This window comes from Papio anubis, chromosome 4 (assembly GCF_008728515.1).
Source record: "Papio anubis isolate 15944 chromosome 4, Panubis1.0, whole genome shotgun sequence".
Lineage (NCBI taxonomy): Eukaryota > Metazoa > Chordata > Mammalia > Primates > Cercopithecidae > Papio > Papio anubis.
Window position 1 is genome coordinate 16889344 of NC_044979.1, and position 27460 is coordinate 16916803.

General features: G+C 40.3%; 1 protein-coding gene, 1 long non-coding RNA gene and 1 other non-coding gene across 4 annotated transcripts in view; 1 reads left to right on the forward strand and 2 right to left on the reverse strand.

Annotated features, from left to right (window-relative positions):
* LOC110742718 overlaps positions 1–27460 on the forward strand; it is a 33603-nt gene that overhangs the window by 2375 nt on the left and 3768 nt on the right. For both annotated transcript variants that reach the window (XR_002520752.2, XR_002520753.2), the window contains exon 2: positions 6891–7042. This is a non-coding gene — a long non-coding RNA (uncharacterized LOC110742718). The remainder of the gene's footprint in view (positions 1–6890; positions 7043–27460) is intronic.
* Positions 3673–27237, reverse strand: WEE2 (WEE2 oocyte meiosis inhibiting kinase). The gene is made up of 12 exons (XM_021935356.2): positions 26450–27237; positions 21227–21423; positions 19354–19402; positions 16068–16240; positions 14282–14403; positions 12033–12179; positions 11254–11361; positions 11032–11117; positions 10109–10279; positions 7588–7730; positions 5383–5525; positions 3673–5076 (listed from the first exon to the last, which is right to left on the reverse strand). Exons 1-12 carry the CDS (start codon positions 26789–26791, stop codon positions 5051–5053), a joined length of 1707 nt encoding a protein of 568 aa, XP_021791048.1. The 5' UTR covers positions 26792–27237; the 3' UTR covers positions 3673–5050.
* Positions 6888–7050, reverse strand: LOC116274834. Its single transcript, XR_004183598.1, has one exon. It is a non-coding gene; the product is annotated as a U1 spliceosomal RNA (small nuclear RNA).

A 27460-nucleotide genomic window follows, 5' to 3' on the forward strand; every position in this document is an offset into this window, starting at 1 on the left:
GGCTCACGCCTGTAATCCCAGAACTTTGGGAGGCCGAGGCGGGCAGATCACGAGGTCAGGAGATCAAGACCATCCTGGCTAACACAGTGAAACCCCGTCTCTACTAAAGATACAAAAAATTAGCCAGGCGTGGTGGCGGGTGCCTGTACTCCCAGCTACTCGGGAGGCTGAGGCAGGAGAATGGCGTGAACCCGGGAGGCGGGGCTTGCAGTGAGCTGAGATCCGGCCACTGCACTCCAGCCTGGGCAACAGAACCAGACTCCGTCTCAAAAAAAAAAAAAAAAAAACCTTCCCCCAAACTGAGAGGAAGCCGAGAAACCAAAGATTGACTTGCACAAGTACAGCTTGGCGAGTGGAGGAGTTTATGAGAACTTACATACAAGGGACTCCTGGATGGCAGCAGGACAGCTGTGGAGATCCGCCTGGCCTCCCGTCCCTAAGCTACTTGTAAGCTAATTTTCTGGCTTTTAGCCTATTGTGTGTGATGGAACTGTTTTCTTTGGTAGGTTCTCAGATATTCTCTGGGATCTTGAGCTTCTCAGAAACACCTGCTCTCTGGCTGGCCACCATGGCCTTGGCACATGGCCTGGCCTTCAGGATTCAGGCAGTGGACATACACTCTTCAGTAACCCAGGGTCGGGGGGGACCCAGTACATTACAGGTGTATTAAAATTCACAACACTGTTTTAACTTTAAATATTTTATTTATGCCAAGATGGAGTGTAATATAACTTTACTTTTAATGGAAGTAAACTGATCAGTAATGTTTTCAAATCTACTTCTTTGCTTATCTTGTTTTGAGAGAATTTCCATACCTTCACAATTTTTCTTGACCAAGTAACAATCTTAAATAATTTTAATTAACTTCAGCTTACTGATCTTGTCTTTATTTAAAATTTTGGTGTTTTATTCATCATGAATTTTTTTTCATTAGTTTTACTATTTTAAGAATATTTCATTCAAGTGTTACAAATCTTGATTGCTGAGTTTCTTGGTGCCCCTTAAATTCTGTCTCATTCGTGCTAATCCTGGGCCTAGCGGGAAAAAGAATGTATGGAGCCCCATACAGAACCCACACCAGTGGGGGCCACCCCTTCCACTCCATCTCCTGGTCCTGGCACTGTCCAGGTTGTGGAGAAAGAAGGTACCCACCGTATTGTTCTAACAGGCAAATCACCTCCTCAGGCCTCTACCTAAAACCTTTCATCTTCCCATTTTTTGCCATTTAGGGATAAAATCTTAACATAGCTTCCAACGCACACCTTAACTCACTCCTGAAGGTCTTGCTTACCAGTTGGTATATCGTATTTCCAGATGCTTACCTCTATTTTACTAGCACCCTCACAATGTTGAGCTCCTAAAACATACCACGCTATACTGCCTTCAAGCCTTGCACAGGAATCAGTAATCCCACACTCCACCCACTATGTTACTACTGTCAATGACTTCCAGTGATTTTTCTCTTTAAAAATCCTGCTTCCACTTGAGTCAAATGAAAAACTAAATTCACTCTTTTGCCCAATGTCAGTTTCTCCCTTGTTTGTTTTAATGGTAGCAAGATTCTCCCAGACTTGAACTTTATAATCATCTTCATCTCTCTCTGACCACCCACATCCATTCACCCATATCCAATCACTTGGCCCTAAAACTTCTTTCTTCATGATGCCACTAATATCTCCCCTTCAATTTGCATACTTTGGAGTAAGGAGTGTGGGAGAAGTTCTATAAAGAAAAATGCAGAAAGCACCATGCAAATTGAAAAGAGACAACCTTAAGCAAACTCTTACAACTTTCTAAATAATATCTTAGTGGAGAGTCTGGAGTACCCTGAATTCTCAGACAGGAATTGCCAATACACATTCTCCTGAGATTGCTGGCTGGAGAGAGTCACAGTGCTGCTACTTTGTTTTTTCTGTGACAAAGAAAAGTGTGATAAAATGTACAGTTTTTTAGATGTAAAATGTCATGGAGAAATTAAAGCATTTTCTTCTATTATCAAATGGATCCCTCCTTCCTAACACAAATGCTTCTGTGCTGCATTGCTCCATCCTCAGGATCTAAAATGCACTCCCCTCACACACTTTCAGAATTCTCTACTCAAATGTTCCTTCCTTTCTGTTCTCCCATTTCATTTTCTTTGCACACTCTGTCCATCTTATAACAAATGATCACGAAGGTACCTCATCCCTCCTGTTAACTGTGAGCTCTTAGAGTTCAGGGAACTTGTGAATATCCAGTTCACAGGATACTTTAAAACAAGGACAGGCTAGTAGGGCCCAGGTCACAGGCCAGGGTATGGAAATAAGAATCCAGAAGGGATGCTCAAATAAGCCTTCTTATTTCTGGGAAGAGTCCAGAAGGATGCTCACAGAGCCATAAAATTTCTTTTTAATCGAGGACTTAGAACAGTGATTCCAATATATTTTTGTATCAGAGATACCCCTTCAGAAACCTAAATTTCACATTTTGATGAGGAAGCCCTGAAACCTCTCCATAGGATACACATACACATACTTTCTGTAGTTCATCCATGGGCCCAGAGACGGCCTTCCCAATGCTGTGAAGTGGTGACAGGTAGCATTATGGCTTTAATCAGTTTTAATGCCTGACAGTAGTAGACTGACACAGGGCTTTTATCACTTGCAAAGATGAATGAGAAAGAAGTGTGTATCATAAATGCCCAGGGGTGCAAAATCACCTTTGGCCTGACTTATTTCTCCCTGAATTAAAAAGGTTCCAGCTATGGGCATCCATTGGTAGAGACGAAGACTGGCAATGCTTTATCATAAATAGGAAGCCTTGGACAGTTTTGCTGTAAATTATCCATTTTTAAAGACATTTTAATCAGGTTTTTACTTTGATTTTAAATCAGCTTCTCTAAAGCCTCATAATAACTGTTGAAAAATTGCAGCACTTATTACCTACACTGATTACTTGCATATATTTTAGAATGGTTTCAAAGCAATTTTAGCAATACTTAGTAGTTATTATGGCTTAATTTAAAAACAACCTGACAATTTTTCTGCAATTCAAGATTGAAAATATGGTTCATTTAGAGATAAAAAGCCTTAGTTGTTCAGGCTGAAAGGTTCATATCTTTCAATATTCATCTTTCTACAACTTTCAGTAAATGGCCTCTCTAAAGTGGTATGTGTGTCAGAGCTTAGACCAGTGGAGCACAATAGTATTCCTCTAGATCTCAAGATTATCTGTTGGTACCTTAATGTCAGTGTTGACATTTAGAATACATCCTTAGAGAAGTAACATATTTTCTAAAGTATTTTAATTTAACTTCTTTAATGTTACCAGCCCAATGATGTTAATGAAATAATTGTGATAATTAGTTTCCAAGTTACATAATGATCTCTGTGCAAAAACCAAACTTACTGAGGTAAGGAATAAGCATCTAACTGAAATGGAAGGGATGAAACGCCAAGGCCAGTGAAGACCCAGTCCCTCACACTCAGTAGTATCTATGCAGATAGACACATACTATATTTTGGTGACATCCTGCTCCTGTAGAGAGAGAGCGAGCGAGAGAGCAAGCCAGAGAGCCAGAGAGCTGGCGAGCACGCGAGCCAGAAAGTGAGAGAGAGAGCGAGCGGGCGAGCCAGAGAGCGAGAGAGAGAGCGAGCGGGTGAGCCAGAAAGAACGAGAGCGGGCAAGCCAGAGCCAGAGCCAGAGCGAGAGAGCCAGAGAGCCAGAGCGAGAGAGCCAGAGCGGCCAATAATCTGGCACCAGGTCCATTCAGTTGTGAAGCTAGGCTGAGGAACACAGTAGAGAAGAGGCTGTAGACCCAAATAGTCAGTTATCAATGCCTGAGAAGACTAGTATAACCAAACAATTCTCATCTGTACATTGGATGTACTTAATAATTTACCTGTTTCTAAATCACAAATTGTGGTTGACCTTGTACTATACTACAAGGGACATGGCCTGGTGTGTGTGTGTTGTTCAGCGGGAGGTGGCAAGAGATAAACTAACCCCATTTTATAATTTTGAATAGAGCCTAGTAAAGAAAATGGCTATGGGCTATAGGAAGACCACCACCACACTTAATTGCATGGAAAGAACTGCTACTCCAAAGCAGAACAAAGAATAGTATTAGGGTTTATTCAATTAAAAAAACTTAATTAGCTTTTAAAAATGAGGGGGAAAGAAGAAAATCAAGCAGCAAAAAAGCCATTATCATTAACAGGTTGCATTCACTAAGATGACACAAACAGAGCTTATCAAATACCTTTGTGACCAACATAATTTTCTAGCAGACCCTGACCATTATTAACTGTTGGATCTGTGAAGCTGAGACTTGCCACCAAGACCTGTTACTACTGACCCACTGAATTCTCTTACCCTTTTATTTATAAAATGTTCTCCAACATAAATTTCTTGTTCTTTGTTAGTTACATTTTACAAAGAAGGATATTTTACCTGTAATTAGGCTTTGGACAAGATAAAACCCTTTATTTAAAATACAGTATTCTATTCCTTTTAAAATGTGTATAGAAAAAGGATTTAGATAAAATATGATCTTAAAAAACAGGAAACAAAGCCAAATTCTCATAAAAATCATGAGAAATTGGTGAGACCCGGAATATCAAACCAACCAGAACAGCCAGAAGAGAGGCAGGGCAAATAGATGGAGAACAACCACAGGCACATCAAGTTTTCCCTGAAGCCCCTCCCCACAGCATTTTTGTCCTACAAGTTAACAGCCAGCTCAGAGATGTCCAAGTTGCATACAGTCTAACTTTTACCCACCTCACATAATGGTGAAGCCATTTATTTAATAAATACAATATCAGAAAGGGTATACATTAGGAGACCCACTTCCTCAAGAAGCTGGGAATTTTCTCTTAGGAACAGCATCATATAACCTGGGAAGCACTGTGGAAAATCCAGGCACATTTCCTGTAAGCTGTGACTTCAACTCTAAACTAAATTCTATTCCTTTCTATGTATAATGAGTCCCTGGCATCCTTCGTGGGGAATCAGCAACAGCAACCTCTTAATCCATAGGCCAAACCAAGGGCTGTTTCCTTTTCTTCCTTCAGTGCAGAGGCTCACGCTCTCCTGCTGTTCATCAAAAGTGTGAGAAGTAAATAAGTTATTGATCAGTGGCATTAGGAATGTAACAATAGAGGAGAAATGGCTTCCAATTACTGTATCTGGGACCATTGCTAATACAAAGCCTTACTAGCTTTAGGATCTTGGCTATAAAATGGTAAATTAGTAGTGGCTTTTGAAATCCTTGGGCGTTCAAGTTGGCTAATTTTTTCATTTTATAAGAGGAAGGTTGGGACAGCTGGTATCTATTTCCAGAGGTTCTACAGTAAAAGGTTGGCTGGTGCAAAATGAGTTCTTAAGGGGAAGATTACTCACAGGTAAAGCTTGAAGACCTTGCACTCTTTCCTCCCACCAGGCGTTTTGTGCTTCTTGATCCTGTGTGGGTCCCAGAGACCCCAGTGTCATCATGATGGCTATCTCCCTGGGGTGACTGGGCCTGCTGGGCTTCTCTCAGTTCCCTGAAGTGCAAGGGGGAAAAAGCAAAGACTACTTGATCTCCAATCAGAGATATATATGATCAAAACTAATATATAAATGTTTTTCTTTTTCAGTATTTACAGAAAAAAAGCCTGAGCTATGTACAGAATAGAAAATTCAGTTACTATGGTTGTCATAAAAAATGGTTGACACATGCATGTCATACAACATGGTAGGTTTAGCTCCCCAGACTCTGCTGATTGGAGTATAAATGATCTTTAAAATGTTTTAAATTAACTGAACAGCTCTTCAGGCTACATATGAAAGGTACCAGGGTCAACAAAACACAACTTCTGAGTCAAATCTGGCCCATAACCTGTACTTATAAAGTCTTATTGGAACATAGCCACTCATTTATATGTTGTCAATGGCTGTTTTTACACTGTAACAGCAGAGTTGAAATCATCACAGCAAAAAGCATATGGCCCACAAAGCATAAAATATTTACTGTCTAGCCCTTCACGGAACAAGTTTTCCAACACTTGGTCTAGACCAGCAGTCCCCAACCTTTTTGGAATCAGGGACTGATTTCAAGGAAGACAGTTTTTCCATGGATGGGGAATCAGGGGAGGAGACGGTTTCAGGATGAAACGGTTCACCTCAGATCATCAGGTATTAGATTCTTGGAAGGAGTGCACAACCTAGATCCCTCACATGCACAGTTCACAATTGGGTTTGTGCTATAAGAATTTAACGCTGCCACTGATCTGATGGGAGGCAGAGCTCAGGCGGTAGTGCTCACTCACCCACTGCTCACCTCCTGCTGTGCAGCCCAGTTCCTAACAGGCCACAGACTGGTACTGGTTCATGGCCCAGGGGTTGGGGACCCCTGGTCTAGAGAATTTCAAGATGCTGTCTGCCCCATCTCTATGATGGGTGCCCATCACTTGTACTGGCTGATGATAGTCACCTGTGTCTCCATAGCTGACTTTCCAGAATGTATACACCACACCTTAAGTGGTACTTATATTCTTGTGAATAACATATGTAAGTGTAGTACTTTATACTTTCTTTATTAGCTGGGACAATGGAATTCAAAACGAGAACAGAAACATTAAGTGGCTTATTAGGAAGATTTACCTGACTAAAGGCCAAGAGTCTCTACAAGTTATTATTAATACTAAGAAATCAGGTTAGGGATGCTTCAAAGCTAATCTTTCCAAGATGGATGATTGTATATCCAAGAGAAGTTGGGCTTGTAAGCTTATTTTAGGGACAATTTTTCATTTTCTTTTGTATTTTCAGCAGTGTACAGAACATGTAATAATTACTCAAAAATGCCTTCAGAACACTGCTCATCTCCAACCCCACCCCATTGAATTCTTTTTTTTTTTTTCATTTTTCAGGGGAAAGCATGAACACAGTCCCCCACTACCACCACTTATGCAGTCAAGGTTTCCACCTTTGGGGACATCGCAGGGGTCAGCACATCCAGAGTCAGTCTATGAGTCTCACCCTGGGAAAACCGCCTTCGTGATCATGGTATCTTCCCTACCAGGTAAGTATTTGAATTCCCATTTATTGAAGGAATGGATTAACAAGTAAATATATGCATGAATACAAGCCTACATGAGCAGGAGAACAGATTGTTTTCTTTGCTCAGAAAAATAATCCTTCCTCTAAATGTGTACTAGGACAGTATGTCTACCTGCCTGCCCCTGAAATTTAAGGGGTTTCTAAAATAGGTCTTACCCATCTTACCTGCGGTTATCTTATATTAGGCGATCACCAACCAGTTACTAAGATACCCGCTGTCACTTAGAATCCTAAGTTTTCTTTACTGGTATTTCCTTACATTCCTCACTCTTGCTTCCCTTGTTTTCATTAACTGGAAATTTCTCTCTCAAGCAACCTAATCACAGAGCCTCCCAGCCCGATGCTACAAAGAGCCACATGCTGCCAGTTTCCTTATGGGCAGGGACCTATGTATTATAATGGTGAATATATTTATACTTGAATCCACAGAGAAGACACCGTAGACTAGTCATACCATTGTGAGTAGTGCTCAGATTCTTTTTTGAACCCCATCATCCAAAAATATACCTTTCCAGTGTGGCAGTTTTGAACTTTTCTAAATTCAGCTGCTGTTGGAGCTCCTCTGTTTTTCCCAGGGAAGGCCGGAGAACTCTATTTCTGGCCAGAGCTGCTGCAGAAGGTCTCTGTTCAGCATCAGGGTGGATCATGTTCTGATGATATAGGACCAAGAGGAAATAAATAGAAGCTTCACTATTGGGAAAAATCTTCTCGCTGAAGCCACCTCCAACCCAGCGTCTCCTGGTGGATTTTGTAAGACCTTGCTTCTGCTTTGTGCAGAGGGAAGAAATGAAAACTGAGCTCCACCTTGGGCAGGAGGATCGTCCATGTCTGGTAGCACCAGTTGTCCACATCTTTGATTTGTCTTTTTTTCTTTTTTTTTTTTTTTGAGACAGTCTCACTCTGTTGCCCAGGCTGGAGTGCAGCGGCCGGATCTCAGCTCATTGTAAGCTCCACCTCATGGGTTTACGCCATTCTCCTGCCTCAGCCTCCCGAGTAGCTGGGACTACAGGCGCCCGCCACCTCGCCCGGCTAGCTTTTTGTATTTTTTAATAGAGTCGGGGTTTCACTGTGTTAGCCAGGATGATCCTGATCTCCTGACCTCATGATCTGCCCGCCTCGGCCGCCCAAAGTGCTGGGATTACAGGCTTGAGCCACCGCGCCCGGCCTGATTTGTCTTTAATCAGATTTTGGAACTGGCTGGCTAACTAGTCTATTGCCTTAGTTTTAAAGCAGAAAAAACTAAGACCCTTGATAAAAATTATCCAAATTATGGAATGGCCAAGACCAAAACCTAGTTTGCCCAACTCTTACTCCAGTTTACTTTCTACCACATCGTGTTGCTTTTTCACTTAATATTAATAACCCAACATGACAGTATTCCTAAAGCATTTATTTTAAGGTAGAAGATGTCTAACCTATCATGATTTGAATATAGTAGAAAATACCTAATTATATACAGCAACTGACACTGTCATATAATGAAGAAAACACTGAACAAAATTCTGAGCCGACTCCACCATTGTTTTATAAATTTTGCTGAAGCTCCATTTCCCTTACCTGAAATTTGGGATAATTATATTTACCTTCTTGGACTATTTTTAGAATTTAACAAATTAATATATGTATTGTCCAGTACAGGGCCAGCATTTACATACTGAAATATCAACTAAATGCAAAAGTGGTTTACACATGGTATTAGGTGATTAGACTGAACAAAAGGAAGGAGGAAGAGTTTGCCTCCTTTCAGGAAAGCAAAAGAAGTCAGGAAGAAGGACAGATTTGTAAATACATTTGAAGTTTGCAGGTAAACTGTGAATCTCCCACACCTGTAGTCCGGCTACTCAGGAAGCTGAGGCAGGAGGATTGCTCGAGTCCAGGAGTTCAAGGCTGCAGTAAGCTATGATTGTGCCACTGCACTCCAGTCTAGGTAACAGAGTGAGACCCTGTCCTCTCCCACCCCCAAAAAATCTAATCTCCAAGGAAATAGATATTTCTAATGCTCTTTTGGGAATCCTAACCAATCCTGTTCCTTAAGACATGATTTAAAGTCATATATACATTTTTCTTGACGTGATTAAGCTTGATAATATAAGCTTTTTGTGTCTATTTCAATATAGTATCTTCCTTTTCTTGTCCCCACACTACTCAGATGTCATTAAGTACAAGTAAAACAGATTTTTGAATTGACATCATGCCTTTTTTCTAATAGCTCAAATAATTGGTATTATCAAGTAGCAATAAAGTAGTCTTATACCTTCTTACATATAATATAAATTCATTCTTTTAGTACTATCACTGTTATCGCTAACAAAAGTTAAAACCCTGAAGTAGGAGCTAAAGGACCAGATTTGATTGTGGATTATTAGCCCATAATTCACTGTCACTACAGGTGTCAAGGAGCTGCTCTGAGCCATGGTTTCCTCAACTGCAGGATAAGATGCCACCTGCCTACCTTACAGTATTGTTAGAAAGGGCAAATGAAAAACATGTTTGTAACAGGATTTTTAAACTAAGCATGAAAGATTTTACAATATCCTCTCAGTTTCCTTAAGAAATTCTCCATCTGTCTCACCACCCCCCGATTTTTTTTTTTTTTTTTTTTCTGAGACAGTCTTGCTCTGTCGCCCAGGCTGGAATGCAGTGGCATGATCTTGTCTCACTGCAAGCTCCAGGTTTAAGTCATTCTGCTGCCTCAGCCACCCGAGTAGCTGGGACTACAGGCACCGGCCACCACGCCCAGCTAATTTTTTGTGTTTTTAGTAGAGATGGGGTTTCACTGTGTTAGCCAGGATGGTCTCACCTTCTGACCTCGTGATCCACCTGCCTCGGCCTCCCAAAGTGCTGAGATTACCGGCATGAGCCACTGCACCCGGCCCCGGCCCTTATTTTTTCTGGACTTCTAGTCACATTCCTTTTTCTGTTAGTGACACTACCAGCATCTCCATTTTTCTTTGCCCAACTACTTGCCATCGCATTAAAAAAAAAAAATAGATATTGCATCTTCTGTTCATCTCGTAAGAGAGATCACCTTGAGCAGACTGGAAAAGCTTTCTGAGAGCTCCTGAGGAACATCTGGAAAGTTACCCTTGCGGATATGGTGCCATGCAGTACCATTGGTGGGTAATGACTCTGCTCCTGCAGCCACTGCGATTGTTAATCCCAAGGCAAATATGTCTGCTTTGGGAAGGTGCCGGTAATCCTTCAAAACAGAAGACAGGAACGCCAGTTACTATGCCAAGCAGAGTGAGTCTAGATTAAAATACAACTGGTAGGAAAGGTTCATTCGAGTGCATATAAGGTCTAAACAGATATGATGGTCAAAGGTACATTCACTGTAGTCAGTGAGTTCTAGAGAAGAGAGAACATAAATCTACCTGATTATCACTGCTGTGCCCTGCGGAGTCCAAGGCAGAAACTTACTGCCATTTTGCTGTCAGGCTCAGAAAGGCTTGCTACATAACTTGTCTGATCACAGGAAGGAAATACTCATTTTCACCTGATTATAACCCAGGAAGAAGTTATATCCTCCCTAGGCCTGACTCAACAGACATTGGAGAAGATGGGCAATGACTAAACGTCATTTCAATAACCGAAACTGGTGGTGCTATCAGAACGATAATGGCATGATAAAGATGGACTGGACCAATATGGGCTTGAGGAAAAGGCTTCCTTCTTAGCAGGCAATCCATGAGGTTAGGAAGTCTAAGAAATATCTGGAAACAGTAAAGGGCATTTAGAAAGAAAAGTCTGAATATTGATTCATCCTTAATTGAGCCAGCTTTCCTCACTTTTTTGGAAGAGTTTCTCTCCTATCTTTGGTCTCCATTCTGAATGGGAAGAGAGGTACTGTAATGATAAATATACAGTTTTAATTTTTTGCACTGAGATCCTCCATTTGAGAGTCAAAGGTTCAATGGATTATAAAATACCCTCTATTTCCCTAATCTATACCTCTTGTAAAATCTCATTAGCCAGGAAGCGACTATCTCCTTCTTCCACTTTGGGTTCATTTATTGATGTTGCATGGCCCAGGTCACCTAAAAAAAGATAGGAAAAAGGAAATAATAAAATAGAAAAAAAGAGCTTTAAAAGCATGTCTTAAAACTGGAATAAATTGAGTCATCAGTATTTTATAAGATAATAGTAACTGCTAAGGGTCTAAGGCAGACTAACCGATTTTATATATCACATCAGCAGAGAGAAACCAATCAGCTTCATTTTCAACTTCTTCTATGACTCCAGGGGAGTCACTTTGCATCTTGTGACAAATGAAGATATTACCTGAAAAAAAAAAAAATCACAGGATAGATGTAAGCAATGATTTCTAAGCTTTTTCATCTCAAAGATTCTTTTCTGTATTTGACAATTCAGCTTCTCTCCTTTCTTCTTTTGTGTGGACATAGCAAGACTACTAAGGTTTCTTTTTTTCTATGAAATCTCACATCACTTCTGAAGAGCTAGTGATTGATCATACCTATTTAAGTTGAACTGACCTCATACATTCTCCATTCTCTGAAGGGGCTGGCATCAAAGTACTATTGTCCCCAAAATAAAAAAAATAGTAAGAACTTGTCCTTGGGTTTCACATTAATGAGCGATACTCATTTCTCCTTAATCAGTGCAGAGTTAGAATGAGTATGGCCCTAGTCATAAACACAATCAGAATGTAGCTGATATGCTGTCACTTGCCTTTGTAGTAAATTAAATACCTAATTTTACCTTTTTGGCCTTACTATATATGGGTAAGAGTCTTTTTTTTTCTCTATCCGTTGGGCCTAGGAGAGAACGGTTAAAGCTATTTAACTGATTTTTTAAAGGGACACAAATGGAAGAAAGGGGTTCTTGCCAGCAAACACTGTCTTTGACACTTGGTAGACATACAGACCTAGATTTTGATGATAGCATAGAAAGAACAAAATATGGTAGAAGTGGCAGAAGGGAATCACACTGACTAGGTTTGATGTCCAGGTGTACCATGCCAGAGTTGTGGATGTACTTAAGTCCAAGGGAAATCTGTAGAAGGATGTCCTTGAGTTTTGGCTCTTCAAAATGATTGCCAGATTTAGTGTTTTCAGATATAGCAGCTTGCAAACTCCCACCTGGGAAAGAACAACGGAGAATAGCCCCACAGTACGAGTTTTACAGATGAAAGCACAGTAAATACAATTGGCCTCCCATATCCTCAGGGGATTAGTTCCAGGACCTCCTGCAGATACCAAAGCCCCAAATGCCCAAGTGCCTTGTATAAAATGGCATAGTACTATAATGAATACATTCCTCATGAATGGCTTCAGTCCAACAAATAGATTAATTCTGTGTCAGTGCAAAGCGTAATATCTGCCCCATCTATACCACAGACATGTTGGAAAGGAGAATTACAGGGCTTTCAAAGAGGAAAAGAAAATGCTAGTATCTCAGGTATCCAGTATATGGCCCCATTGATTCAAGCATGTACCAGCTAACATTTTAAAAGTTTTACCTAATTATTAACTAGAAGATCAATCAGGCATAGTCATATAGCTACTATTGGTGTCAATGATTAGCTCCATGTCAGTGTCGGGCTAGTTGTTATAGGCCATCAGTTATTTTATAATTTAATTGAGTCTAAGACTAATTTCATTAGAAATAGATCATAAAATAAGAATATTTAATGACTGCCAACCCAAGGAAAATATAAAAGCTGCATATACACCTAAATCTTATTTGAGCCACAGTATTGGTACATCAACTGTACTCGATTTATTGTTATCAATTAAATAAAAGGCCTGGATTCATATAACTATCTGATCTTGATTCTAAGGTATTAGAATGCTTCTGAACACCTTTTTTTTTTTTTTTTTTTTTTTGAGACAGTTTCACTCTGTCACCCAGGCTGCAGTGCAATGGCATGGTCTTGGCTCACTGCAACCTCCGCCTCCCGGGTGCGAGCAATTCTCCTGCCTCAGCCTCCCCAGTAGCTGGGACTAAAGGTGCATGCCACCACACCCGGCTAATTTTTGTATTTTTAGTAGAGACGGGGTTTCACTATATTTGGCCAGGATGGTCTCTAACTCCTGACCTCATGATCTGCCCACCTCAGCCTCCAAAACTGCTGGGATTACAGGCGTGAGCCATTGTGCCCCACCTCTGAACACTATTAATTAGTGTTCATTGGCAGGTTCTTCAAATTATAGAGACCTAGCTCTAACTGGCAGTTACAAAGACCATAGCTCCACTCATTGAGCTCTGAGATAGTCATGGAATTTGAGGGAATTCATATTTAAATGCATTCTGTGTAAAATTGAATTTAAAGAATTATTTTAGCATGACATGTAAGTTCAGAAGGGAGAAAAATTCAGCTCCTTTCAGAAACACAAGGAGGGCTACAATAAAGTTTTTTATTTTTTTAAGAGTCTTCTTAGAATTTATACGCTATATGTGACTTATTAATTAGAAAGAATAAGTAAGGAAAGAGAGTGTTTGGGAGCTTGTTAAAAATGAAGTCACTCGGCTAGGTGCGGTGGCTCACACCTGTAATCCCAGCACTTTGGGAGGCTGAGGCAGGTGGATCACCTGAGGTTGGGAGTTCAAGACCAGCCTGACCAACATGGAGAAACCCCATCTCTACTAAAAAAAAAAAAATACAAAAAATTAGCCAGGCGTGGTGGCAGGTGTCTGTAATCCTAGCTACTCGGGAGACTGAGGCAGGAGAATCGCCTGAACTCAGGAGGTGGAGGTTGCGGTAAGCCGAGATCGCACCATTGCACTCCAGCCTAGGCAACAAGAGCAAAACTCCATCTCAAAAAAAAAAAAAAAAAGAAGTCCCTCCAGGACAAAGTTTGTAGGTGAGGTCATGAGGTACTGCCAACAAGGAGGAAGGCTGCAGCCACCAAAGCTCTGGTTTCTCTACCAGCCTGAAGGTTGCTTAAGGGGAGGGAGCACATCTAACTCATCTTCACTTGCCCAAGGTCTAACATGGAATAAATATTTTCTGAAATGAATGATTATCCTGACAACAGAAGGGAAAGAAAGAATAAGTCGAGGACCCCTTTAAGAGGTATAGAAGCTCTGTGCTTCCAAGCAAGACTATAATATATAGTACAGACTTTTTAGGTATGTCTGCTATCTGTGGCATAAACTATGAGGAGGAGGGAAAGTTTATTTCTAAAGGCTTATAAAGTTCATCTCCTTCTTCATAGATATTCTTCTATATACTACTTACCATTGCAGTATTCATTCTGAATGATCATGTGGTCATCTTCTGCCCATGAGGAATAGTAACGTACCACATGGGGGTGATGCCCAAGCACTGCATGTGCATAAACTTCATGCAAAGCCAAATTCCTATGAGACAGAAAAGCATCGAGGAATAAAGACACCAATCAACATAATGTACACAAAAATGTTTCTTAAAACTATGAGGCTTTATTAGCAATGGCAGAATATTTATTGAGAGCACACTGCTTGCTATTTTATCTCACTGAATCTTAATAATCATTTGGTAATATACAGTGGAAAGGATGAAGGCTCTCGAAAGTAAGTGGCCCAAAATCGAACTGGTAATAGTAGACTTAAGAGCAGAACCTTGGTCAGCCTGGTGCCAAAGTCCATTGTGTTTTGATTTTAACATGGCATATGTAAAGAGGAGCTTTAAGTGGTTATGCCTCAATGGCAGATGCGCGTCAGGTCTTCATTTCATCCTGTCACAATCAAAACATTTTAATGGGCTTAACGAGAAGGCCACTGTACACCAGATTGTGGATATTGTAATGGGCCTTCGATTCATCTCTATAAAGACTAGGCAGTCATTAGAGTCAGTGTTAACCTCAGCCAATATGACATACTCACAGGAATAGCCTTGGGGAGAGATATTCCTTATGGAATAGAAAATCCCAACACAAATTAAGCAAAATAGAGTACTTGACAAATCTCATAAAAATGAGGAACTAGCCAGGTGTGGTGGCACATGCCTGTAGTCCCAGCTACTTGGGAGACTAAGGCAGGAGAATCACTTGAACCTGGGAGGCAAAGGTTACAGTGAGCCACGATGGTGCCACTGCATTCCAGCCTGGGCAGCAGAGCTAGATTCCATCTCAAACCTGTAATTCTAGATTCTGCGTGTTAAGTATATCCTCACAGTTCATAAAAATCATTGGCTGAATCTGAAAATATGTATTTTCCTTGTGATTAAGGAAAAACTTTTGAACAGTTCTGGGAATCAAACTTATTTTCCCTTGCATGTAGTCTCTGAAACTTTACTATTGAATTCATTGTTAACATAAAGTAAAGATAAACCAGTGAGTTTATAATCACTTTCTATTTGGTAATATTTCTGATAAATGAAACAGACACCAGAGGACAATTCCACAAATCTATTCTTTTTTTTTTCTTTTAAGTCAGAAAGACCAGCAGTGGAAAGTAAAAGCCACAAGAACAAAAACAAAAAAAAACAAAAAAACACAAACACATCATGATCAGCCAGGTGCTCACGCCTGTAATCCCAGCACTTTGGGAGGCCAAGGCGGGCAGATCACGAGATCAAGAGATCGAGACCATCCTGGCCAATATGGTGAAACCCCGTCTCTACTAAAAATACAAAAATTAGCCAGGTGTGGTGGTGCATGCCTGTAGTCCCAGCTACTCAGGAGGCTGAAGCAGGAGAATTGCTTGATCCCGGGAGGTGGAGATTGCTGTGAGCCAAGATCTCACCACTGCACTCTAGCCTGGTGACAGACGGAGACTCCATCACAGAAAAAAATAAATAAATACAAATTAAAAAATAAAGAAAAACATCATGATCTAAAATGATCACGTTATATTTTAGGAAGTAACATCTCTGAGCTGGAAAACTCAGAAAGGTTATGAATATGAGACAACATGTAATGTGGGGTGATTTTAAAATACAAATGATTTTTAACGACATCGATGCTATAAATTCAAAATAATTTGACAAGAAACAGCTCTCCAAATCTAAGTTTATAGTTTTAGTGCATTTCAAAGGTACTCACTCATTTGATAATTCTGCAAAAGTTTTCATAGAGCGCTTTATTGCATAAACACATCCATCCAGCCTCTTAATGCACTTGTAGACTGTACCAAATTCGCCAACACCAATTTTTTCCACCTCCAAGAATTCTTTTTCGTAGCGGGAAGCCATGTTGGTTTCTCTTAAAACACATCTCTAAAGTATTTTAATAAAAAGGAAATTAGAGTAATTCTAACATGTTGTAAGCAATAAAATTAAACAATATTACAGTCCTAAATTGCTCCAAGTTTTCAAAAACACTTTTGAGGTGATTGCAATGAATTCTACCTGTATCAATATTCATGGTAGCAAGAATCTCCCCAATTGCTGACTATCTTCTTTGTTTTCTTTGTAACCTTCTGTACAACCCTATACTGACAATTCCCACTTATTTTTCAATATTCTTTTCTCTATCTGGGCATACTGTTCTTTTCTACATGTTCCTAAGGGGACACAACTTCTCACACCCAGAGCTACTGTCCTTAGTTCAAAGAATAGCTGGGACCTGGGTGGAGCAAATTAAAAGAAATGAAAGAACTCCCCCTTCTTTATGTGTCTCAAAGTCGGATTGCTAATGTTTCCATCTCAAGCTGAATAAACATACTTGTTTTCTGTTTCTTTTCCCTAAAAACCAGCCTGGAGAAATGATCTTGTCAAAATCGTCAAACTTTGACAATTTTGGTTAGTTCAGACTATGTGTTCAGGTCTAGCAACCACTCTCACTACTGGCCAACTAGCAACATCACTCATTGCCCAGCTAGCAAATAACCCCAGGTCAATCTGAACTCCTTTCATTCCATCTGTGAGATGAAGATCATGGCAACTACTCTTCAGGGTTCTTTTAAATATTACATGATAATATACAGTATTACATATAGTACACATAACACGTACCTTAGGATAATGTCAAGTACATAGTAAATTCTGATTAAACTATTATGACCAAAAAATCTCCATAAATTTATATCAGTCCAAATCCAAACTGATTGATCTTCCAAAGTCACCTTTTCTCAGTGTCCCAATCCTGAAGAATTTTTCTCCAACTTTATGAGTTTGAAAAATCTTGAGTTTTACTACTTCCTCATTTTCTTTTTTTTTTTTTTTTTTTTTTGAGACGGAGTCTCGCTCTGTTGCCCAGGCTGAAGTGCAGTGGCGCGATCTCGGCTCACTGCAAGCTCTGCTTCTCGGGTTCACACCATTCTCCTGCCTCAGCCTCCTGAGTAGCTGGGACTACAGGCGCCCGCCACCGCGCCCGGCTAATTTTTTTGTATTTTTAGTAGAGACGGGGTTTCACCGTGGTCTCGATCTCCTGACCTTGTGATCCGCCCGCCTCGGCTTCCCAAAGTGCTGGGATTACAGGCGTGAGCCACCGCGCCCGGCCTACTTCCTCATTTTCAACATCTAATTCCAATCACTTTCATCAGCAAGATCTCTAATTTTCATTACCCTTAGCCAGTCTCAAGCTCTGTTCCCTTCTTGTTTGGATTTGCTACAGCTACCAGCCCTCTCTTCAACTCTTCTGATAGTAAGAGTTATTTTTGCAAAATGATACCATAGAATCAGAGATACCTAATTGCTTCCCATGAGAAATTCAAACTCCTGATAAGAAAGCCTCAAGACCTTCTACCAACTGCACACTCACTACTTGACTACCCTCCCCCTAGATACCAACAAAGCCAGTGTACCATCTGCATCTATCCCTGACCATTCCCCTCCCACCCTGCCCCTCTTACACATGAACTCTGTTCTCCTGCCTTGATAGCATTAAGTTATTTACTTCCTTAGCCTAAAATTATCTTAATATACAATCTCTTCCTGCCCAAGTCCTATTTCATAGAAGTATTTACTAACCCCTTCTAGATTTTAAATATATACACACATATGTATATTCACATTGCACATATGTACATACACATATACACAAATACACATATCTCATAGCTTCTTATTTATGTATAGATTGTTTTGAAATTTCAAAGGTTTTAACTTCTGTTTGGGCAGATTTTTTTCCTTAAAGGGTCTAACTAAATACAATGCTTTGCACTTATTTAATGTTCAATAAACATTAGAATTTCTATCTGAAATCAAGAGATAAATTATAAAATACGTGAGGAATAAAATCCAAGAGTAAAATAATGAAGGCCTAAGTCAGAAACATTTGCATATGAAGGAAAGACTGTGCCAGTGGCCTTCTTTTCTATGATGTCTACAATAGCCAAGTGCTAACATTTTTAACATATTAACATATTTATTTATGCAAATAAAACTTGCTTCAGAAAACTTTAGAAATTTAAAGGAAAAACAAATATTAAATTTCCACCTTTCAAAAATGTTGAAATAGCAGTGGTTATAGCTCCATTTCATTCTCCCTGTGATTAATGTGCAATAGATAGTTATGGTCATTCAGGATATAAAACTTTGAGTCTTTTCACTCTGAACCTTGAACATACACATGTTTTCAAGGTATTATAAACATCTTAATGGCAATTTAATATTCCACTGACGTAAAACTGTAATTAGCTTAGCCATTTTTCTATTATAAGGCATTTGGTCTCCCCCCTTTTTTGCTATTACAATCAGCATCTCTGAGGATAATATTTACAGTATTTTTTTTAGGTTAGATTATCAAATGAGGGATAGATCAAAGGTTGTGAACATTATAAAATCAAATATTAATACATTTAAAAGCTAAAAATTTACATATAAATCTCTGGCTCTATGCCATTTTTTTCCAATTCTCTTTTTCTATTTTGAGACCAAAAATATCTTAATTTTCCCTTCACTTCTCTACCCCATGAGTGTAGAATTTTTCTCCAGATTAAAGATAGAAGCAGAAATATTTAATTTTAAAATACTCTCAAGTAATGATTCAGCATATACATATCAGGCACTGCCTGGCAAAGTTACAACTCGCAGAGAACATAGACCCTGAGTAGGGTCCAGATAAATTCAGCTGCAAAGCACATTTACAAAGCTAGAGTGTGAGGTGGGGTGGGGTGGGGAGGGGAGGAGAGAAGAAAAGTAGGAGAAAGGAGGGGAGGAGGGGAGATGGAGAAGAGAGGGCAGAAGGAGCAGGGCAGAAGGAGAGGGTAGAAGAAGGGGAGGGAGTGTTCAGGACAAAGGCGAGAAGGGGAGGGTGAGGGAGGAGAAAAGGGAGGGTAGGGAAGAAGGGAGGAGGGAGGAGAGAGAGGGAGAAGGGGGGGGGAAGGAGAAAGAGAATAGGATAAACTGCCTATGTTGTGGCAGCTGGGCCAAAGAACCACGCTTACCTTGGCAGGTAGTCCTCCTCCCTTGCCTTCCTCTGGACCAGCTTCCTCACTTAAAGAAAAAAAAAAGTTTATCAGTATATAATTAATATTTATTGAGCCTGAACTATGCTAGGTTCTAGGGATGTAAGAGTAAATAAGACAATCATTTCTCTTCGGTTTAAATGTGGAGGCAGGGATAACCAGGAAATTTCAATACAAGAACCTAGAACAGGATAAGATAGCAAGGATACCATGGACAGCACTCAATTATTTCAAGAGTAAAAAGCTTTCCCAGAAGAGAGAATATATAAGCCAAGATTCTGGGACTGAGTAGGAACTAGGAAAGGGAGAAGAGTGAGGTTTTCAGCAGGTAGAACACCATGTGCTGGAGCAAGAGCGCACAGAACATATGTGAAACTGTTAAATGGGTATCATCATCCACAAACTAGGAAACCAAGACAGAGAGAGGTTAAATAACTCTAGGTCAAACAATTAGCAAGTGGCAGAACTGGGACTTGGAGCCAGGTCTGACGCCAAAGCATTTGCTCCTCACTGCCACACCACACTCTCCTTCCAACACCCACCCCTCCCCCAGAATCTGGCTTTGTAATCAGTTCACAGGTAGACTACAAGTAGGGCAGAATCTGCTATAACCCGGGATAAGATATTTTCAATTACTCTTAAATAAGCTAAGTGACCAGCAGACATCCTCTTTGCCACACATACTTGTATTCTGGATCCTTAAGCAAGATTTCAACTAGCTATAGATTTTTCTTTTGGAGAAACACAAGGTAGAAATGGCAAATGGAGGGCACTACATTCATGGAACTAAATCGATGCTTGGTATTTGTGATTTAGTACCACATTATAATACTTTATGAAGTGTTTTATAAATTATAAAAATAAGGAAAAATACTCTTAGAAGCACCAAATGACACTACAAAAGTGTCACCACTTTCATTGCCAAGATTTCAAATCAGCTGTCTTTGTTCCTGGCTTCAGTGAGAGTGTAATGATTTACAAAGACTCCTAAAGAACTAAAACCAATTGAATTCTTGGTAACCAAAGTAGGTGAGTAGACTTGTGCTGAAGTGCCGTTTACTTAAGTAAGAAGGAGATAGTGTTGAGAGAACCTATTCTGGTCAAAGACTGATTAACACATACTCATTGATTCCAAAGAAACAACTTGACATAGCACATTAAACACTCTGCAAAGTTTACATTGTTAGCTGTCCATTTTTTTGCTGAGTACATATGAACATAAATGACTGCCCCACTTTGGAAGTGATTCCATTCTATAAAGACCTTGAAGAGACATAGTCATGTTCCTGAGTAATATGCACAATCCTTATTTGGACAATTTCTGTCATTCAAGGGCCTTTATGGAATAGTCCAGTTTGGCTTTCTATTCTTTCGCAACTCTGAAAGCAATGCTTTTTTGCTTCAGCCAATCTTTGATCACCCACAGAGAAGTTCAAATCCTTGCTCTATAGCTTTCATCACTAGTCACACAAGACTCAAAGCAGCAACATACTCTTTGACGTTTGAACTACACCTTCCACAACTGCCAGCCTCATATTAACCAGAGGGGGCCCCTTGAAGGCAATTCCACAGCCCACTCAACTTCCTAATAGAAGCCAGAAATCTATTGCTTATTCTGTCTTGTTCTTTTATAGAGAAAGCATCTTCATTACACATCAGAATGGAAAGATGTTAGAATCTCTGGGATAAAGCAGGTAAAACCAGCAATGATATCTAGGGAGGGGAGAATATGTAAGCATATACATTTCATTCAGATAGAGTTCTCGTTCCTAATCTTACTTTAACACTCACTTCTTACTGCTTGACTGTAGTAGGGTCAGTTCTCAAAAGTCATAAGTAATAGAGCACTTACAGATCTCCTCGCATTTTCCTCTTGCCACCAGATTGAAGGAATAATTTTCTATAGGACTCTGGAGTGAAGGGATTAATATTGACCAGAGCCAATGAGGTCATCTCATCCTTCAGGGGAGCAGGTGTGAGCTTCAAATGCTTAGGGCCCCTGGAGGGAAGCTTCCCTGTTGGAGAAATCGCCAACCGGCTCAGCATGCTCTGAATGAGGATGACAAAAGACAAGCCATAATAACATTAGTAAAGACATTCCGTATCAGTTAGCTAGTTAATATCTGAATCGAAGAATGCTTTTGCTGAAGGGGCCTTAGAGATTATCTGGTTCCATGCGAACTAGTTGCATTGTAACTGCTCCTCTTATGAAAACTACAGAATCCCAGTCTCTGCCTCTAGATATTCTGATTCATGAAGTCAACACAGGAGTCTGTACTTTAGTCAAACTCTAACCCTTCCCCTGGGCAATTCTGTTAGCTGGCTATGAAAACCAGTTGTAGTCCTATCTCCAGTTTTTAAAGACAAAGACATTAAGTTTAGACAAATAAAAATGACTCTATATTCTCAGAGCTTATGCTTTAACTTCCTCTCAATTATTCATCCAGATATTTGTTTGGTGCCTACTACGTAGCAGATGCTGGGTTAGATGCCAAGTGGTACAGAAGTGAATTCTAAATCTTAAGGAATATATAGTTCATTATTCAGCAGTTCATCAGTGTTTCAGAAATAATCACCTTATAAGAAAAAGATTTCATAGACTATTTAAACATGGAAAAAAAGTTTTAAATTTCACTTAAAATATAGCATTAACTGAGGAGTGCTTCATGAAGTGGGGTAATTAGATTGAAAATTAGTACTCTAAGCCCTTAAGATTCAGATCTTTGCAGTGGCTACAACCAGCTACCAATAAATAGGCAAAGGTGCAGGACTTACCACTCCAAGTGGGATACAAGAAGAGAACATCAGCCTAAACCTAACCAGAATGAAACCAAAGGGCAAAGGGAAAAGCCGAAGAATTCGAAGGCAGAATGCTGACCTGATGTCAGGGGCCAGAGGAGTAGCTGTGTTATGGATCTTCAGGAGTATGGCAGCACACACAGGGGCCACGGTATAAGCATTGCACTGTGAGGCTCTTTCTAAAAGACTTCTACAGTTCTGATCATCTCTGCGCATGATATTTTAGTGTAGCAGCAGAAGCCAGATTGCATGATTCATTAAAGAATGTGAGTCTACAAAAAATGAATATTGGATCTATTGTAAATACTAAAGAAATGATTGAATAAGCAGGAATGAAGGAAACTATGGAAAATCACAGTAACCTGCCTTTTTTGTTTTAAAACTGAAGAAAAATGATGTCATTGCCAGAGTTAAGTGTTTCTCATATCTTGGAGTTCCTAGGGCTGCTTGAAGAATCCAGGGGGCAGACAAGCCCTTGTTGACAGACTCGCAGCTTTCCTGTGTGTTTGTCATGAAGACTGAGTATTGGTTCAAAATAAGCGAAACTATAATGATATTTCTCAGTTATCAGTGCGATTTGCAAAATGGACCTAGAATTTTGTTGTAAGTCATTCTGAGAATTAGTTTTTTGTAATGCTCATTATCATATGGAAAGTAAAATGCATCTATTACATATGAAACAGTGGGTAGCCACACCTGGAATGCAGCACATAGTTCTAGTTGCCACATCAAGGAAAATATAAGGGGCCTAGAAAATATTCAGATAAAAATTATTCATATCAGGGAAGACTAGATTTTCTAGTCAGGAAATATGAGGGCCAAGAGAATCTGTGAGCACCACTTATGATGTAGGGAAGGATATTAATTATGTTAATATAGTCATTATTGCTGGAATAGTAGAATTATGAGTAATCCTTTCAAAATCTCAAAGAACATAGTTTGGGATAAGACATATGAAAAGAACTTCTGCTTAGAAGTACAGCAATTTGAAAATTTATTGAAAGATGACACAGGTTGAGAGTATAAATGTGCTCCAGAGAGGGCAAATAATTCTATAAGGAATAGCTCTAGCACAGATGATTGAGGGAGATTGGGGAAATTTGGCAGATAGCTACTTGACTTATGAAGATGGTGAGAAGAGAAGGCAACCCCTCACAGACACACAAACATAGTATCTTGGGACAGAGAAGGATTTTAAAGGCCCAGTCAATACAATTAGCCCCCTGATGCTTGAATCCTGATATTATTGGGATGTTTGGATTTTTTAAAGGCCCAGTCAATATGATTAGTCCCTGATGCTTGAATCCTGTTATCATTTGGATATCATGTTGAAATATAATCCCCAGTGCCGGAGATAGGGCCTGGTGGGTGGCATTTGGATTATAGAGGTGAGTTCCTTGGTGCCATCCTCATGATAATGAACCAGTTCTCATTTTGTTAGTTCACGCCAGATCTGGTTGTTTAAAAGAGCCTGACAGCAATCCTTCCTGTCTTGCTTCCACTCTCGCACTTCTTCTCTCACCATGTAACAAGCTGCCTCGTTTCTGTTCACCTTGTGCCATGATTGTCAACTTCCTGAGGCCCTCACCAAAAGCAGATATGGGCAATATGCTTACTGTACAGCCTGCAGAACTGTAAGCCAGATAAACCTCTTTTCTTTATAATCTACCCAGTCTCAGGTATTCCTTTGTAGCAAGGCAAACACACTAACAAATCCCTTCTGCAGTATTCCTACCAAGTGGTCATCAATGAGTGTTCTATGCTTTTAGCCACAGGGAGCGTACACCTCCTAAGCATGCTCTTCTATCTCTAGATGATTCTGTCAGGAAGTCCTTACAGTGAACTGAATTTCACATGATTTCTGGTTCAATCCCTTGGACAAGACTGACTAAGCCAATCCTCCTTTCCCATCAGCTTTGTCTTCTGCATAACAATGATCAGCCGCCAAGCCTCTTTCCTCTAACACAAACTATGTTTGCATAAAGTATGTACTTTCCCAGTTGCATTTCACTTTTGCTCCCAAGCCCTGTTCTTTGCCTTTCCCTTAAACCTTGGCATTATCCAAGATTTCTAACTGGGCCATTTCTCTCCTTACTCTGGCACTCAGGCTATGTGACCTTATCTCCACCCATGGCTTCAAGTACTTCCTAAATGCTGTAGATATCCAAATATGGATCTCCAATTTTCATTGTTTTCTTGTGCCCCAGATCCAGTTATCCAACTTTTTATACCACATCTCTGCTTTTCTCCAAACCCGTATATTCCTCAGTGTCACCTATCTTGATTCCATCTACTGAACCAAGCAAGAAACCTCAGTCATCAGATTGTTTCCTTTTTCCCTGAACCCCTCCATCAAGTCATCTCTTAATTTTTCACTGTCTGTCCCAGTCCAGGCTCTTCTCTGTTCAATAGGTCTATTCTGAATACTGCTCTACCTCCAGGCTCTCTCATGCTCCATCCCATAATACATACAAAGGTCATGATTTTTCCAAAACAATCCCCCTACTCAAAACCATGGTAATGGCTCTCTCAGCACTCTCAGGATTAAAATCTTGATCCAACTCCTGCCCACCTACACTGGCCTCATCTCTTGCGCTCTCTCACACACAGGCTCCTGTAACACTGAATAACACGCTGTTTTCCAAGTGTAGTAGCTCCTTACCCTCCGTAACTTGATAGATGCTTTCCCCTTTGCCTAGAATTCCTATTCCCCTCTTTGCCTGGCTAACTAAATATCCTTTAAGACATCGTTCAAACATTACTTTCTTTGGAAAGTCTTCCCTGAGAGAGATTTAATTCCTAATTCCTTCTCATCATGCTCAACCATTCCTCTAGTACACATGGTTTGAACTTTATTGTTTAATTTATTTAATCTTTATTCATTTTGTGGGCTCTTTTTGAAGGCAGTGAATGGGTTTTGCCAGCAGAGGGTCTGCTAACATATCAAGGTGTTCAGTTAAGCTGTGAATGATCAAATGAATGTCATGTTTTCTTCCCTGTGTACTCTTACTCAAAGCCACATTCTCTCAGCCCATTCTCCCCCATATATCAAAACTGGACCAACTTTCGTTGCCCTTCCGATACCTGTCTTTTCTGATCATTGCACTGAGAATGTGTCCAGCGGGTTCTGACCACACTTATCACATAGTGTCTATTGGCATAACTTCTCTTTGCTAGACTGTAAGCTCTTTGAGGGCAGAGACTGTATTATATGCTCTTTACCTACAGGGAATTCTCAAAGAGTAAATGGGTGATTAATTGGTTGGTGCTGTGACCATTGAAAAACCCAGAGATAGACATCAGAGCATATTAGTTTTTCTACAATTCAAACAAGCAGCTTAGAATTTCCTGGTATACATGGTACCCACACCCAGCAGGTACTAAAGAGACCCGCTGACAGCAACTGTGCCGCAGTCAGGATCACAGATGTTATGATGATGATCTTAAGTGCCTCAAGCTGAGCCAGCAGGAAGCAGAGCTAATACCAATCCTAGCACTCACACATCATGGCACCAGAGTTGATTAGAGGTAACCCTGCCCCAACTATGGCTTTAAGAACATGAACGATGCAACAGGACACCAATCACAACAAGAATAAAGGAATATGCTACCAGGGACTGTTGCTTATTTGCCATCCTCAGCTTATAAAGAAGTATCAACAAGTTTCGTCTTTGCTGACATATAATAGAACCTGTATTTCACGAGACCAAGGAGGGGAGAGGAGTTTCTTCTGGGAGGAGCAGCAGCAGAGAGATGAATGTGTTCGAACAGTGAATCTGGACATTCTTATATTAGAAAGTATTAGTAAATAATCACACAAAAATAGAGCCAGTTGGCGTAATGGAAAGAACAGACTAGGCCAAAAAGATCAGGTTTCTAGTGCTGTCTCTAACATTGGCTGAGCTATGAGACAGCTTCTGTCCTGGGCCCTTCATTTTCTCATATGTAAAGTGCACAGCTGGGGCTCTAAATCTCAATATTCCTTCCAGGTCCAATATTTTTTAGGAACGTTTTTCTACCCAAAATTTGTTTGTGGCCAATAGCCAATAGTTACTGGCACCAATGGTTTTGAGAAGACAGCTGGCAAACCATTTAATTCTGTCCATTTTCTGGTAATTTTAATCTCTTCTTTATTTTCATCAATAAATATGTAATTGAGGACATCCACAGCCTGGAAGTGACTGTCATACACACATGAATCCACTGTCACTATCAGCTAAATTACAGGAAGCGGAGCTTGGCGACCTGGGTCCGTTTTCCCCCACCCCTTACTTACTTTGGGAGTAGAGGGGCTGTCACCCGGCAGCAGCTTGCTCCTGCTGTCTTCTTGGGCTGGTGTCTCAGGACGTTTGAGAGGATGTGACACTGGAGTCCTCAAAATCTGATCTGGACTTTCTTTGTCTTTTTCCCAAGATGTGTCGAGCTCCTGCACGTTGCTAAGGGGAGTCCGAGGTGGTGTACCCTTTGCCTCTGAATCCTGCACCTCACCCTTCTCTGGGGTTTGGCTTGAAGCCTCCCTGCTTTCTTGTGCTTTCTTCTGCCCTTCAATCTCAGTCTCCTCACAATAGGAAAAGTTTAATTTCTGTCTTGGTTCTTTGTCAATATCTTTGTCATCCATCTCAGCCAAAGAGCTTTACAACACAGGCAAAAAACTCGATCAGAAGGGAACCCTGTGAACCTACAGAAGCAGGGAGGAGAAAATAATTTAACCTGCAGGTTTTGTGACGGTAGCCTGAATTTCCCTCTACCAACTAACAGCTACAAGGCACGGTGTTAATGTTCTGCCTTAAGTATTACTAATCTATAAGACCTCAGCTTATCCTGATTTCCATTCTGATTAAAGAAAGCTCCAGTGACTCTCGGAACAATTAAGTCCAGTTCATGTACAGAACTCTTCTGGATATGACACGTAGTCTCCTTGAACCCATGTGCTACCAAATACTAGTGAGAAAATTGGATTCCTTTAATTTAGCCTGGCTTTAAACATACCCGTTAGCCAATTTGGGAATAAGCTCATATTGAAAACAAATTATTTTCACTCCTTACACCTGCCATTTATAAATATCACCCCCCCCCTCCATTCTTCTCCCCACCCACCCAATGGCTAACAGCAGGTAATTACAATTTAGCATCACCTGGCTATCATAATGATCCTTAAACAGCCTCTAACATATCTTGACTGGAGTTTGTATCCCTGACAGAGACACAGCTTAGCTCTGTGCCAAACACACCTGCCCTAATTCAGGCATCTCCCTCCTGCAGCTGTTAGCTGTTAACAGTTAAAGCT

Bases quoted from the DNA above. Each gene is read 5' to 3' on its own strand.
- WEE2 (XM_021935356.2), bottom strand. From the start codon at position 26,791: ATGGATGACAAAGATATTGACAAAGAACCAAGACAGAAATTAAACTTT. The intron at 21,424-26,449 runs GTAAGTAAGGGG...ATCCTCATTCAG, and splicing joins ACAGCCCCTCTACTCCCAAA to AGCATGCTGAGCCGGTTGGC. The intron at 10,280-11,031 runs GTATAGATTAGG...TCTGTTTTGAAG, and splicing joins CTAATGAGATTTTACAAGAG to GATTACCGGCACCTTCCCAA.